This window comes from Mixophyes fleayi, chromosome 3, assembly GCF_038048845.1.
Source record: "Mixophyes fleayi isolate aMixFle1 chromosome 3, aMixFle1.hap1, whole genome shotgun sequence".
Lineage (NCBI taxonomy): Eukaryota > Metazoa > Chordata > Amphibia > Anura > Limnodynastidae > Mixophyes > Mixophyes fleayi.
In genome coordinates this window covers 293598904-293615730 of record NC_134404.1, presented here as the reverse complement: position 1 = coordinate 293615730, position 16827 = coordinate 293598904, and the positions used below count along the sequence as shown (strand labels likewise).

General features: G+C 40.0%; 1 protein-coding gene across 1 annotated transcript in view; it reads right to left on the bottom strand.

The window, feature by feature from the left end:
• Positions 1 to 16827, bottom strand: part of CFAP61 (cilia and flagella associated protein 61) — a 228483-nt gene that overhangs the window by 169928 nt on the left and 41728 nt on the right. Inside the window, exons 10-16 of the mRNA XM_075203834.1 lie at positions 14694 to 14777; positions 13715 to 13893; positions 12954 to 12993; positions 11157 to 11296; positions 6996 to 7122; positions 3341 to 3418; positions 1283 to 1489 (exon numbers count right to left, since the gene is read on the bottom strand). Of these exons, the coding sequence (XP_075059935.1) occupies positions 1283 to 1489; positions 3341 to 3418; positions 6996 to 7122; positions 11157 to 11296; positions 12954 to 12993; positions 13715 to 13893; positions 14694 to 14777 (855 nt within the window). The remainder of the gene's footprint in view (positions 1 to 1282; positions 1490 to 3340; positions 3419 to 6995; positions 7123 to 11156; positions 11297 to 12953; positions 12994 to 13714; positions 13894 to 14693; positions 14778 to 16827) is intronic.

Below are 16827 nucleotides of genomic sequence, written 5' to 3'. Positions count from 1 at the left end.
GCCAGTCCGGCCCTGTCTGTGGGTATATTTACTAAACTGCCAGTTCGAAAAAGTGGAGATGTTGCCTATAGCAACCAATCAGATTCTAGTTATCATTTATTTAGTACATTCTGCAAAATAACAGCCAGAGTCCTATTGGTTGCTATAGACAATATCTCCACTTTTTCAAATCCGCAATTTAGTAAATATACCCCGAGGAGTTTTTCTGGTTTGTAAATGAAACTTACTCTCTCATTTTTCCACAATAAATAATATTGTTCCATCATTGATCTGACAATGGGCTACCTAAAAGTAATTATATGGCATGGCTTCACGGGCTGAGACAACTTCATACCACATGGGTGTCAAGTTGTTTTCTGTTACGTTGGTGCATGATGTGGTCAAAAATAGGTTCTGTTACAGACTGGGTCCTTTGTTCCTGTTCTTTTATTGCTGTCAGCTCTGTGGAAACTACAGTGAGAATGAGATCTATATATACTGTATGCTTGAAAAGCACAAGCTTGCCTTGCATTATATAGCAAACAATGCAGTCCAGGGATGATGAATGTTTACAAAGGGCAAACATCTCCTGTGCAAAGGAAACTCAGAGCACTTTCCCCTTGGATATCTCCCACATTAACTTGCACATTTTATCATTTATTCCAAGGCACTGTTGAAATAATCATTATTAAGGTACAGATAACTGAGTGGTCTAAGCAGGGCTGTATTTATTTAGAAGTCTCACATTTCAGGAGTTAGCCCCACATTAGTTCATTGGTGTCTAGGAAATGCAAATGTTGCCCCATTGAAAATACCGGCAAATGACACCTCTGAGAGAGCTTCAAAAAAATGACTTAAAAATAAAATATAACTGCAAAGTAGGAAACAGCATTAAGTTTGTTAAACTTCTAACTGTTGAAATATGTTGTGGGCACAGGGATAATCTAATAGTTGCACTGTGCCAGATGTGCTTTGGCAGCGAGATCATTACGCATACGGAGCACCAACATCCAATCACCAAAGCCACCTCTGTAACTAGCAAACTCTAGCGGCACAGAGCACAGGCCGGCACACATACCTGAGGACAAGAGGTGGATGTCACAAAAGACAGACAATAATCATTGCTGCCCTACAGTGCCTATCTTCTGTAAGTGACCATTAGCGTACATACAAAGATGTATGTAATCTACATGTTGCCGATAGCTACAATTGTGTTGGGATAAGAGACAACTGAGTTTAGTCCAATTAAAATACAATACACATGGATTTACTAAGTGCTGTTCTATTTAATACACATATTTACCTGATTTTTGTGGTAAGGTGGGTATATAGGGTAATAGAGAGATGACTTGTGGGATAAGCGGAGTATTTCTTTCAGGAAATGCCTGCTATAGTGTTTAAATATTGGATTTAGAACAAAATGGTGAAGATGGCCATGCTCATCCCGTTCATGATGGTTGAAGTAGATAAAATCTTCAATGTTGTAGTGGGAACGAATGTACTCAATGTCCTGCAGAGCAATGACACAGTGACACGTATCAATGTTAGCAAAACTGTCGTACGAAACTTGAAAAGTGCAAAAGACAGAAGGTATACATGAGCACAGACACGATAGCAACCCTAAAAGTTAGTAATATAATCATCATCATCGTCATTTATTTATACAGCGCCACCAATTCCGCAGCGCTGTACACAGTATATTTGTCATTTACATCAGTCCTTGCTCCATTAGAGCTTACAGTCTAAATTCCCTAACACAGACAGACTAGGGCTCATTTTGTCAGCAGCCAATTAACCTACCAGTATGTTTTTGGGATGTGGGAGGAAACTCACACAAACACGGGGAGAACAAACAAACTCCCCAAAGATAAGGCTCTGGGTGGGATTCGAACTCATGACCCCAGTGCTGTGAGGCAGAAGTGCCAATACAATGAACTACTATATTAAAACAAAAAGTGGTGTAGGACTCTCTTGCACTTATATGATGAACTGTCTGTTATGAAAACCACCTCAAGTAAAAAAATAAAAACTGTATAAATTAGAAGTAGGCAACGTCTATTCTCCAGCAACTGTGAAGCTACAATTCCCAGAATGCTGGGACATGCAGTTCCACAGCAACCAGAGAGTTTACTTACTCTTTACAAGTATAGTACAGTAGCTTCTATTAGAAGACTAATTATTAAAATGACACACACACAATGACAATGGAAGGCATATAGACTTCTACTCTATTTCAGTTTCCGCCTGTAATAATTCTCTCTGATTGTAGTTTACAATATGACTTAGTTACATTACTACCATAGACATCCTGAACAAGTTCTACTGGAAGAAGCTATTAGAGATACACAGTGCTTTTTTTTGTCATAGAACTCACAGAACTGAGTTCCGGCACCTTTTTTCAACGGATTTTCCAAGTTTTAAAAGAAACTTTTGAACATTTGATATCTGGTCCACATGGACTTGAATCGCCCTGTCGAGCGTAGCAGGTCAGCGGCAAAATCATTAAAATGTTGCATGCGGGCTGCTTGTGTGTCGAGTCCGATACATGCGTACTTCATCCGCGCTGGTTGCGATAGCGCTGCTCGGCTTGTGGCGCTGCTCAGCTTGTGATTGGTCGTGTGGTCGCGCGCTCAGAGCTTACTGCGGGCGGCGACCGTTCTGTTTCGTTACACAACTGAAGTATGTGGGTGTGTGTACTGTGATTGACTGCGTGATGTCAGTTCTTGCACCTTTTTTATTACAAAAAAAGCACTGGATACACATATAAGTGAAAGACACTACATAATATGATTGAGGCTTGAATTTTTTTCTTACATTTACTTGTATTCATCATTGTAAACCACACAAAATTGGATAACATATATTGTTGCCTGCTCAGCCCCAGTATCCAGATACAAAGTACTATGTTAATATAAATTAATAATAAAATGCATAATTAATAAAAATTTTATAAAATGTTAATAAAATGTCTTCATATTCAATGTGTTCACTACAGTAACTGATAATGGTGTCTAATAGCAGCCTATTATTTCCTTTTCATATGGCATTACATTGTAGCGGATAACAGCTCTGTCACACTGAATGACAGTTGTTCATGATATTAGTTAATATTTAAAGAGACAAACTATTATGTCACTACTGTTATGTATCAATAGCCATTAGCACAATCATGTAAATGTTTAGGGAGAGGTTAAGTTAAAGGGACAATAACAGGCAAAATAATGTATAATTTGTAAAAAATAGCACTGGGATTTTATTGGATGATTTTTCCATCTTTATTCGTTCTGTTAACTACAAATACCTGTTTTCACATATGTTAAACAGGAAATGCAGATATTAAGAGCAAACTAAAATAAGATACCTCTTCATTTCTGACGACCGAGACACCAACTATCTGGTCAGCTACTTCAGCAACAAATGCCTGAACAGGTGTTCCGTCCTAAAACACATTTAAAGGAGAACAAGCCCGTCAATTTTGTCCACAAATGCAGTCTTAGGGCTAGATTAACTAAGCTGCGGGTTTGAAAAAGTGGGGATGTTGCCTATAGCAACCAATCAGATTCTAGCTGTCATTTTGTAGAATGTACTAAATAAATGAAAGCTAGAATCTGATTGGTTGCTATAGGCAACATCTCCACTTTTTCAAACCCGCGGCTTAGTAAATCTAGCCCTTAGAATCTGTAGCTCTCTGCTTTTACATCAGGTAGTAACAAAGCAAAACATGTGAGGGATGGGCAATGTAAAAGAAATCCACCAATAGCTCAACTTCAGCAGAGTGGGAAATGGCCAGGGGCTGGCTGGCAGACTTTAGCCCAGGGGGCAAGCACATTGCACTGGCCCATAAGTAGCGTTTTCGATACAATATATATTTAGCAATATAAAAAAGGCTATTGTAGTGTTGCTTAAGCCAGCGATAGTTTATTATTATAACTGATAAATCTTAAATAATGAAAACAAATAATGCATCAAAAAACAAACCTCACTTTATATTGCATTTTATTTTATATGTTCCTTCTCCCTACAGGACTTTATTTTTTATTTATTTTTACACATACCTGGTTGATTATAATGGGGGTATAAATCATATAGCAATAGATTATATAATAATGTTCTATTACAGTACTGAACATTGGGCTGATTAATCCAAAAGGCAAAAAGCCTTTTTGCTTTAAAAACCTGGGGGTATATTTACTAAACTGCGGGTTTGAAAAAGTGGAGATGTTGCCTTTAGCAACCAATCAGATTCTAGCTGTCATTTTGTAGAATGTACTAAATAAATTATAACGAGAATCTGATTGGTTGCTATAGGCAATATCTCCACTTTTTCAAACCTGCAGTTTAGTAAATACACTCACTGATGTTTTTTGCGTTGCACTATATAATAATAAGGTTATTATTTGTTTTAGGGTTAATGTAAAACAAATAATATGAGGGGTACTACTGGGAGGAGGAGCAGAGTACTAGGTGTCAATCTGACACCCTGGCCCAGAGCTGGGGGACCAGAGTGTACTTTAGACAGGGGGGAGGCCCTATGATGCGACATGGTTATAATTTCAGACAAATATACAGACAATAATGTGTGCGCTACAATTTGATGTACGCAGTCCTGCCTTCATGAGTAGTACAGTATGAAGCAAGACATACCTCCCAACTGTTCTTCCAGTTAGACCAAATCCTGACTAAGTGAGACAGTCACCCAAATTCAGGACTGCTCCAAAAGATTCAGGCCAGTTGTCAGACTGTCCTGATCTCTCCTACCTGTTCTTGTCACTTTCACCACCTGTGGCTGCTGGTGTCTTTAGATCAGTTGCCACTTGTCTGGATTCTGGAATGTTGGGGGCCCTATTTGGAAAAAAAATGGGTACATGAAACTTAGAAAACTCCAACCTGCCTCAATGTTAAATCAAAATAGCACCCACAATTCATAATTAGGCCTCTCTCCAGCCCTAACATTAAAATAATTGTACTCACATTTAATAAATAGATCTATTTCCCTCCATCTAGCCCCAACATTAAATTAAGAGCATACACATTTAATAAATAAACCTATTTCCCTCCTTCCAAACAGCCCCAGCAATAATTTAATTAGCATTTACATTTAACAAATATAACCATTTCCCACAACAATCACAGGCATTAAATAATATATAATCACATTTAATAAATAGACCTAATTTTTGCCAAAACAGCCCACAATCAATAAATAGCTCCCAAACCACCCCAGCATTAAATTAAAGGTCCAATTAACCCATCATAAATTCATGGGCCCCACTATTAAATTAAATTGCCCCAACATCCCCCCACAAATAAAATAGCACCCAATAATTACCCCCCACCTGCACTCCGCAATTAAATTAATAGCCTATCTCCCACATTATATTAAGAGTCCCCTCCCTCATACACTGCTTTCATTTACTGGCCCCCTCACACACACTGCATTCATATACTGGTCCCCTCACACACACTGCATTCATATGCTGGTCCCCTCACACACACTGCATTCATATGCTGGTCCCCTCACACACACTGTATTCATATGCTGGTCCCTCACACACACACACACACACACACACACACACAGCATTCATATGCTGGTCCCTCACACACACACACTGCATTCATATGCTGGTCCCTCACACACACTGCATTCATATGCTGCCCCCCTCACACACACTGCATTCATATGCTGCCCCCCCTCACACACACACTGCATTCATATGCTGCCCCCCCTCACACACACACTGCATTCATATGCTGCCCCCCCTCACACACACTGCATTCATATGCTGCCCCCCCTCACACACACTGCATTCATATGCTGCCCCCCCTCACACACTGCATTCATATGCTGCCCCCCTCACACACACTGCATTCATATGCTGCCCCCTCACACACACTGCATTCATATACTGCCCCCTCACACACACTGCATTCATATACTGGTCCCCTCACACACACTGCATTCATATACTGGTCCCCTCACACACACTGCATTCATATACTGGTCCCCTCACACACACTGCATTCATATACTGGTCCCCTCATACACACTACATTCATATGCTGCAACTCAGACTTGATATCCCCAGTGCCATGGCATGGAGGCATGGTGATATCCCCAGTGCCATGGCATGGAGGCATGGTGATATCCCCAGTGCCATGGCAAGGAGGCATGGTGATATCCCCAGTGCCATGGCATGGAGGCATGGTGATATCCCCAGTGCCATGGCATGGAGGCATGGTGATATCCCCAGTGCCATGGCATGGAGGCATGGTGATATCCCCAGTGCCATGGCATGGAGGCATGGTGATATCCCCAGTGCCATGGCATGCTTATGAGCCTTGGAGATTGTAGAATGGATGCTCTCACTGCTTCCACATTTTCTGGTGTTCCAACGGTCCTAGGTCTGCCAGGAGCTTTTCTTTCAGTGTGGATCCAGTTGCCCAAAGGTTACAAACCCATAGCAAAATCATTTACCGATCTGGTACAGATGCATTTTGACCTAGCATAAAGCGTGTATGGAATGCTCTCTGCATCGTTACCACATAACGGTTGTTTTCATGATACGCTTGAACAACAAAGCGCCGATGTTCACCGGTACAATTCATGATAGGTGCTAAAAACGGCAGAGCCTAACCTACCAAATTAAATCTACCCCACCTCTTTACCCCCACTACAGCTCGCACAGTGCCCCCTCGAAATATGGGAGATCTTTATGCCCCACCCTGTATATTGCCAGCAATGCCCAATGCACCACATCACAATACCTTATTAAACTCTCCCCTGGTAATAATAGGACAAGTGATTCTGGCAGATACAACTTACACCATAGTTGTTATTATATATAGGAGGGCCTGTATGGGTGAAGCTGAGGAATATATTCTGCTGTGCTGTATCAATAGGAACATATTTCATGCTCTTGGATGTGATAATAATTATTGACTTCACATTTATTACGTTAAGAGATGACTTACTGGATTAAGCTAATACACTTTATACAAATGATTCCACTCACAGCATCCCTCCGAGCCTCATTGTAGATTTTTAGGTCATCCAATATGTTCTCATGGAGCGTCAGCGTCCTGATTAGCTTTTCAACAGCTGGTGCGTCGCTGGACTTTGCTGCCCTCACCTGTAACAAACTAAACATAAAGGTAAAACACTCATGCAAATGACTAGTGTCTGCATGAAATGTAATTGCAGATTAAGTGTACTAATGCTGCCTATTATACAGCAGAAGCTGGGAGATACACAATGTTCAATGCACAGACCCACAGGAGCTGTTCTTTCAGCACCATTATTCCCAGGCAGGAAGCAACACTGTGGAGCTTGTGAAAATGCAGCTACAATACCATTAGCACATTAATCCCTCGGGCTGTTTAGTACTTAGTGCACATAGCCTGTTTTATATCTCAGGGAGAACGTATATAGCATGGCACTGGGATAATATACAACCCACACCTTCCTCCCTTATCAAAACACAAAGAAATTGTTTCAATAAGATAAAAGATTTCACTACGTGTATTCTTGTTGTAATTATTTATTATGTATTATGTGTTGACTTTTCATCCAGAGATAGTACTTGGCTCTTATTGCCCAATAATATTCCACAAGAAATACTCTGCAAATATGGCTTCTTTGTGTTTCCTTATCTGTGGCTTGCAGAGACATCGGGAGCCTCAGTTACCTGCTTACTATACATGTGTCTGTTCACTTCAAGAAATTCCTACAGAATACATTGTGTAATGAAAAGACAGTCTCCTAGGTGTGGGTTACACACAGCGGAGGCAGACATTTTCTGGGCATACAACAATCAGTTGCCTAGGAAGAAGTGACATCACTAATACCCCTTTCTCACCAAAATCCCGGGTCAGACACGGAATAATAAACACGGTTTCAAACCGTGTTGCAACCCTTCACACTGCACTTTGGTCCTGGGTATATCCCAAGTTTCTGCCTTTGCCACTGCACCCGTGTCTACCCTGCATTTTCCATTTGAGTTCCTCCAATGAGCTGTTTTTAACTGAACCTGGGACGATTAACCTGGGAACATTTTTCAGACAGCAGTGTATATCGCTCCAACCCGGGAATAACACGGGTGGTGACCAGGGTCGCATAACCTGGGTCACATGACCTGGGTCGCCCCATTCATTCACACGACCTGGGTTATTCCCGGTTCCATGTCTCTGAGTGAAAGGGGTATTAAACATATAAACTTTATGACTCATGACTCAATGATATCACTACTTCCTAATGAATTGATAGGTGGCATTGCCATGAATATTGGTTCAGCCCACAAAAAAGACTGCAATCACTGAAGATAGGTGATGGATATATTATTTCACAGAGGTTAGAAGACTGAGGGGCATATTCAATTCCCACGTTGTTATTTAGAACAACGCGGTGCGCACATTATTACCATTAGTATGGTCATTTTAACGCAGATTTCTGCTCGCGGCTCACAGAACTGCAACCAAAAATCAGCGTTGAAATTACGGTAGTAACGGGCATCTATTACTGTTGCAACAGTAATAGTGCGTGGCAACGTGGGAAATTGAATATGCCCCTGAAAGTGGTCCACAACAGGGTTGTTGCATTAGCTTGGTAGTATACCATGTGTACTACAATCATATATCCCATTGTCTGTAGTTTTTCTTCAGGAACAAACAGAAGTCTCTACCCTACATAGTTCCAAACAGCATCTAACATGTTCTAAATGACCATATAGCTGAAGAGCTCTTGTGATACTAAATCAGACCTCTCAGACAAGTTATCCTCTAATAGCTTGCGGCTCTGTAAGGAGTACATACCATACTTAATAGTTTATTACATACTTAAGAATGCAACAAAGCATGTTACATCCACAAACAAAAAGCTAAAATCATTATCACTGTAGGTTGTGTATTAAAAATGCAAGAAAATTAGCAGGTACTCCCAATCTATTTTTTATTATAAATGTCTTGCTTTTCTATGCATTAAAAATGCATTTTTTTTATCAGCTTTAGGACACCGCCAGAGACATAGCCATCAGAGGACATAATATTAATTAAGCTTAGCGCTCTTATCCTTAGGATCTGTGCTCATTAATTAAAGCTTAGTCCCATGGCACTGATAGATGTCTGGATTATATTATCCATTTGATTAACTTCATTACTATTTTACATCCACTTTCTGCATACAAATATAGCACTCAGAAGACATTGAGGCATGACATATTGCAACTTTAAAATGAACTGGGTGCTTCTAATGAAGTGATACTGAGCTTTAAGAAATGTTAACTCCCAAATAATATATGAAGCGAGTGTGACACTAAGAAATAAATAATCATCATTTTGTGCTGTAAGTCTCAAGAAGTGCACAATGAAAGCGCTATTTCGTTAAACATTTCTACAACTCAATGTTAATATTATATATGGACCGGGAGTGATTGATGAGCATAACTCTCATTTCTAATGATCAGCTCTGTGTATTTTATTATAATAAGGCTGAATTGTTTGTAGGCTGTTGTTTTCTTGTTGTTGTTTTTTTGTTGCACTTGCTAGCCTTTCCTTATGGAAGAGGGTTACCAGAAACCACCATGACTGTCACTGAAATGATAATTAAGCAATAGCATTGTGAATAGTTAAATACAATTTTACAGAATAAAGGAAAGTGAGTAAGCCAGTGGTTGAAGGGCAGTGTGAAAGCCACAGACTACATCCACCCTCGCTTAGTGCAATAGCTAATAAGAAGGCAACATGGGGTGGGGGTTCTATACACTGCATGAGATGCACAGAGTGTGAAGTGTTTGTTACTTATGAACTTTGCAATTATATAAAAAAATATATATTATATATATATATATATATATATATATATATATATATATATATATATATATATATATATATATATATATACACACACACATACATAGTATGTGCCATTATTATGGGATACACTGAGATGTTAGCCTCTAGCTGAATGTCTAGGCCTACCATATACCTGTGTGCAGACATAATGCTTACACGATCCTAGACACTAAAGAACACATAAATAATACCTTTATATATAGCTATATAGCAAAGTTAGATTACAATTTTATTCATGCTTTACATTTGCTATATATAAAGAGAAAAGGAGCCAAACAGCAATCCACTATACCAGTGGAACCCAAACCTTTTCAGTTCAAGGCACCCTTAGGGTCTCCATAATTTCTTCAAGGCACCCCTAAGCCAAAATAATTACCAAGTAGCCCCTTCCCTTGCTTACCAGTGGCCCTGGCGTGGCACCCCTGTGACATCACTGCAGCACCCCAGGGAGCACAGTTTGGAACCACTGCACTATGCCATTTTTAGGAAAGATTTAGTCTATTTTATGTAGTGTGGGCCTCTCCTCTAATTCTCAACAAGAGCCTGCACTAGGCAGATTGGGCTGGTTTCCAGTATAACAGTGAGACTATGAACCCCTCAGCACCAAACTGGACCAAGTAAGAAGAAAGAAGAAAAGAAGATTGTTTTTTTCCATTCAGAGGAAGGACCAAAAAAGAAGAAAATATATATACATTTTCAATAATGTGGTGCACAAAGGTTTTGGCGAGTTGTTAATTATATCTTGTAGGAGATTTTTTAGGTGTGTTTCCTTTTTTTTTTTTTTTTTTTTTTACTCTTTTGGAATAATGGCATTACTGGAATGACAATGAGGCAAATTAAGCCTGGGAGACTCAGGAAGAATTTATAGTGGAGTCTAGCCCAGACTGTCAGGGGCTGGAACTGGTTGACCAATAAAATAACACAACCTCACAAACACAACAAAATAACAGAATTAAACCTCAACTGTGGGCGGGGACTTGCTAAGGACTTTGTACATATGTTTCTTTTGGCAAACGACGCATCCGCAACCTCTGATTATGAGTGAGACAGCTATATACCAATTGGATATGTAGATCAGTGTAGACAAATGAACATTTCATATAAGTGGAGTGGACTCAGAAAACCATATGAAAAACGTATCTGGCTTACAAGCTGCCAGTTGGACGCTCCTGTGTTACAGATTTTAGTTGTCTGACAAAAGAAACGAAAGCATCATCGCCCGACCTGTGAGCTGTGCATTGACATGACAATATTGTGATATTATTTTCACACAAATGCAGGTGTGAAAAGACAGGCAGAGATTGTGGGGCTGATTTTCCACTTACTTGATCAAACCAGCACGGTGGAAAATGTAAAGCTCCTGAGGCAAAGTGCTTGTACTCAAAGGGACAACTCGCACAAAGCTCTGAAGCAGAGGAAATTCAGGGGTGAGGTGAGGAACCGTCATGATGCAGAATTCTTTATCCTTAAGCAATGAAACACGAAAACACATTACTGGAATCCATGCATACCGTGCACCTGGGAATTAATACTAATTAATTAAAATGTCTCATGCATCAGAGATCACAGTATTAGCTTGGAATGATTTCATGCGCTAGAGGTGGAACAGGCTGGCAGGGGAACTTATAAATAAAGAATAGCATAACATTGCATGAGTGATAATATTTTACCTGCATTAATGTTGTTATTAGCGTTATTAGTGTCAAAGTGATGCTTGTTTTTGTCAAACAATTATCATTCTTGTTGTGTGAGCGCCGTTTATTTCTCCAACTTCCTCCCTACATGCTGGTTTTCTGTTCTGCCAATGGAATGTACACAAGTCTGTGACTAAATAACTGTACAAAAAGTCACAGGACTCCTTTTGGACTTTTAATGGTGGTTAGAACCCTAAAAGCATTGTCACAATTTTTCTTGGTGTTGCAATTGCTGCTGGGAGGCATCAGAATGTAGAACTGCTCAGAAGGCTGTGATGTACTCTCATTTCTAGAGCTAACCAGCGCCTCCTGCGCCTCCTGGTGTACAATATTGGTGTGTGCACGCGTGTGTGTGTGCGTGTGTGTGTCTAGGTCTCCTAGGACATAATGAGAATCATTGGGCCCAGATCGTGACCCAGTAAGACATAAGTTAGGATATTCTAAGATACTACAGACACTCTGGGGCCTATTTATTATTGTTTTTTAGCTTTAAATTGACACACATTTAAGTAATGTGCAAATTTATGAACCATGCATCGCAGCAGATATGCTTTGCATTTCGCTTTGGAATCCACAGAATTCCCCATAAATGTGTATGGGGACTGGTCTTTACTGCAATGACACACATGGTAATGTACGCCAGCTCAGACACATACAGTTCAGGCACATACAGCCCAGGCTGGCGTACATTACCGTATGTGTAATTTTTCAGGTCTGCTCTATGGGGGGCAGGGCCCTCTTATCAACATTTTGGGCCCCCGGGCAAAGCAGTGCACCGGGGCCCCTATATATACATATACATATATACACACATGTATATATATATATATATATATATATATATATATATATATATATATATATATATACATACATACATATATACACACACACACAAAAAAAAAAAAAATTATATATATGGGCCCTGCAGCCCAGGGGGGCCCGTCGGAGGCAGCAAAAAAAAAACAAAACGCCGCAATGGATGTCGGGCGGGCGTGATGACGTCACGCCCGACATGCACTGCGAGTGCGACGGAGGAGGAGACCAGGGAGGGAGCTGGATCACCAGCTGACAGCAAGGTAAGTATTTTCTTCAGGTTTTTTTTTTTTTTGCTGCCTCCGACTGGCCCCCCTGGGCTGCAGGGCCCTCGGGCACCTGCCCATTGTGCCCAATGGGAAAGACGGCCCTGATGGGGGGAGCATTGTGGTAGAGGGATCTTCGATCCCTCACCGCATATTACTGCTCTGCCCTCCAGTTATTATTATAAAGGTGATTACTTTCCGATAGTGACCGTAGGAAAGATAGGAAAAGGGTCTTCGCAGGAACAGCAGTTTTTTTTGACTGCTGTTCCTGTTGAAGATTTTTAATAAATACACTGAACTTTCAATCCTTATCTTTATCTATAAATGTATAAGTAATAATACTTACAGGAAAAAGACTGAAAACATAGTTCAAAAAGTCCATAGACCTTAAAAAGAGAACAAACATAGTTACTTAGCAAACGCGCGCTAAAATAAACATTGCCTATAGCTAAACTGATATTTAATTAAAACAAGACATAAAGGCTGCATATTTTCATTAATCTACATATTAAATGATTAGTTTACTTAACACATTTGCCTGGTGAAAGTAAAGCCAGTGGCACTGGTTTACTTATTTGTCGTCACCATATAAAGTGGAAGAAAAAAAACTGAACCAAATGTATTATTTCTAAAGCCCCAACATACACAGGGGATCATCATACAAATAAATAACATACAATCACATGAACATAAGGTAAAGATGGCTTCCCTGCCCCTGTGGGCAGTATCAAAAGATGATACCTGTGTTACATCTGTGTTATGACCATGTAAAGGACATGGTCATAAGAGAGAACACAACACCCCCTAACGAACTACAACACCTTTATTCAGTTACTAGGCAGGGTTGGTTGTGTGCACAAGAAGTAAGAAGGTGTAGGAAGACAGCGCGACTCCAACAGCGCGACTCCAACAGCGCGACTCCAACAGCGCGACTCCAACAGCGCGACTCCCGTTTTTTACGACATTAGGGGTTTCCCCCCTTTGTTAAACAAAGCCCAAAGTCTTTAATAATTTCTTATGTAGCTATTAAAAAGTATCATACTTAAATCAATAATTGTTATTTTTCTATACAACCGCACACTTTCTCATCTAGTTGGCTGCACTTGCCTTGTTTCATGCTTTTCACTGATGCAAAACAGCTGTATGCAAAAGGCAGAGACGTCTCCTTGGTAAATGGGACGGAAGGGGTGGCCCTCTCCTGCTGTGGTGGGTGTCTCTGGGGTCTTGCAATTCACACCTTGGATGGCATCATCCTCACTAGAAGCTCCGCTCGGCAATCTGTTCTGCTGCAATAACAGACAAGTGATTGGAAATGTTATTTTATCTAATACACACAACATCTTGCATCACCAGCCACATCAGGCAGAATACAGGTAATGGGCACAAATGATTATGTAATCCTAAATTGGGGCATCTGAAAGTGTGCTGTACATAAGGGTAGAAACAAGGGTATAGATTGTTTGCTCCATTATTTGGTTCTCATCAGTGGAAATGTCAAAAGTCACTGGAACCACCATCAACTTCTATTAGATCCATTATAGCGAGGCTTCCTTTCAGGGTCACAGCTCAACTGATCATCCCTTAAACAAACTAATATAAACATTCCTATATGAGTTGTGTGCACTATAAAAGAAGTATATTGTGATCAACCATTATTAAGTCTACCAAGAAGCTAAATAAATTTAGACTTTCATGAAGACAATTGACATGTTTACAGTAATCCCTTCATGTGCTGCACCCCTCCCCAAAATATACTGTCTGAGACAGCAGCCTGGGGTTGCCTCAACCTGGACCTGTTAGTATTGCCCTCCAGGGGGTAAATGTATCATACCCCGGTTTTCTCAACTTGCGGGAGATAAAGGGTTTCCCTTTACAAGGCAGCGCCGCTTTAAATTTAAGCTGCGAAGATGCCAATCTCCCGGGAGTTGAGAAAACCGGTGTATGATACATTTACCCCCAGGTCTCTAATGTATCAATACAGGTCTGCCTTCAGTATGGGGATCTCTAGCATTGTCACAAGGTGACACCATGGAATTTACTATAACATATAAAGAGACAACATTCAATTACAGTTATTAGTACATACATCTAAATCATACTGTTCTTTGGCAGCCTCTGCTGTATTATTCCCATTAGAGGGCGTCATAACAACCTCCAGGTTTACTTTCACCTGAAATCAAGAGAGTGAAAACAGCAAACTAATAATTAAAAAAAGCTAATAAAATGAAACACAAAGATTATAAGAAGAAAATGTTACACTACTGTAGAATCCTGGTCAACATGGGCATTACAGGACATTAAAGTGAAACAGAACTATAAATAAACTAAAATACCCTATCACAAAGCTTCGGGAGTGATCTTGTTGATATGTTCTGTGCAACATAATGCCAGATTGCAGGTTCAGATGGAAAGGTCACTATTACCTGCCTATTACTTTACCACCACCCCATGAATTGATTATAACTTGTATATATTTATCCTACAATACTACTTGTCAGGGCCTCATTTACGTCTGACATAAACCAGTAAAGAGGCTTTTTTTGCAGTCTTGTAATAATGTTTTTATTACATTGGGATTTGAGCACTTAATAATGCAATTTCCTGCATCAAATGGAAGGTGCATGAGGCATTGTAAGTAGAGAACAACCTGATGACCGACACCTACAGAGCATAAAAACATCACCGTGAGGGAGCAGGGGCTCTGGGGCCACCGCTATATGAGGAATGCCCCAAAACACACACTCTTCACCTGTTCACAACTCATTTAAATATCTCATCCCACAAACTACTGTTTTGCGTGTTGTGGCAAAATGAGGCATGAGGCACTCAGGTCCCATGTAGTTAAAAAAAACAACTAATCTGCTCAGGCCCAGCCATCAAATATTAATCACCCCTACAGGCACCTCCCAGTTGTCCATAGGCTTCCAGTATAAACCAGGTACATCACCAAATTTTTCCTGAGGGGCAACAATTTTTCCCATACACTACGAGGGGAATTCAATTAATTGCAAGGTGTTTCCGTAATGTCGGACACTTCGCGGAAGAAATTTGACAGAAAAATGAGCAGATATTTCTACCGTAATTGCCAGCAATGTGAACGGCGCAATGTCCGCACGCCACATCCCCAGCAATTGAATTCCCTCCTACATCTACATGTTTTTCTACAGATTGCATAGAGTGCACACGCAGGTAGGGTGAGAAAATGATATTTGCATCATCTACTATGCTCGTTTACACTCCAGCACACCCTACACCTTGAAGAATACATATATGTAGGCGTAGCCAAAGTGTTATGACAATTCTAATTTGGATTTATGTTTAAACATAATTTAAGGAGGATAAGGTTCCTATTAAATGAACTAAATATATATATTTTCATCATTTTATTCTTGGAATAAACATCCTGAAATGGTGAAGCTATAGTTATCACCCTTTACTATAAAAACATAGCTGGCTGCTTTATCACTCATAAGCTGACTATGTTGTCCATATGTCAGGGCTTATTGAGGGCTTATTATATGTGATTTGTAGGCTGCCATAGGATCAATGATTCCCATGTCAGGGGAAGCGAGGTTGCCATAGGAATCAATGATCCCTATGACAGCTGCATTTTGCTTTCCATTTTCCATGGGGTTTGTCAGCAGTGACATAGCAAGCAAAAATATAAAAGGGAAGAAGCTTTTAGGCAGCGATAGTCAGGGTACCTGTGTGAGCTATGGGACAGCTATCAATAGGTGCGGCCTGACTGTTGTTAAAGACCCTCATATAGACATAGTAATTGTAACCTGCAACTGCATTTTTTTGCAACTTGGACACTGCCCTATATGTAAATGGACAGAAGACACACAAAAATACATAATATCCTTTTGTAGTATACAGGACAGTGTGCTCATCAAAGATGAAATTTTGGATGATAGATTAACTTTCTCAACAATATGTTATTTGCTATTTAGAGATGATCATACCTTTCTATACAACACTCCAAAAAAGAAAACTAAAAAGAAAAAGGTAAAAAAAAATACAAACTCTTTTTGAAGCCCCCCTGAACAATGCCACCTTAGGCATATGCCTAGTTTGCCTATCTGGTAAATGCAGCTCTCAATATGATTGAACAACACAGTTATATGAGCATAGACTAGCAATGTGCTATGTTTACAGGGCCACTCATGCATTTTTTTTTACATTTCCCGCACGCTACATTCACTTGTGGGTAGCATGGT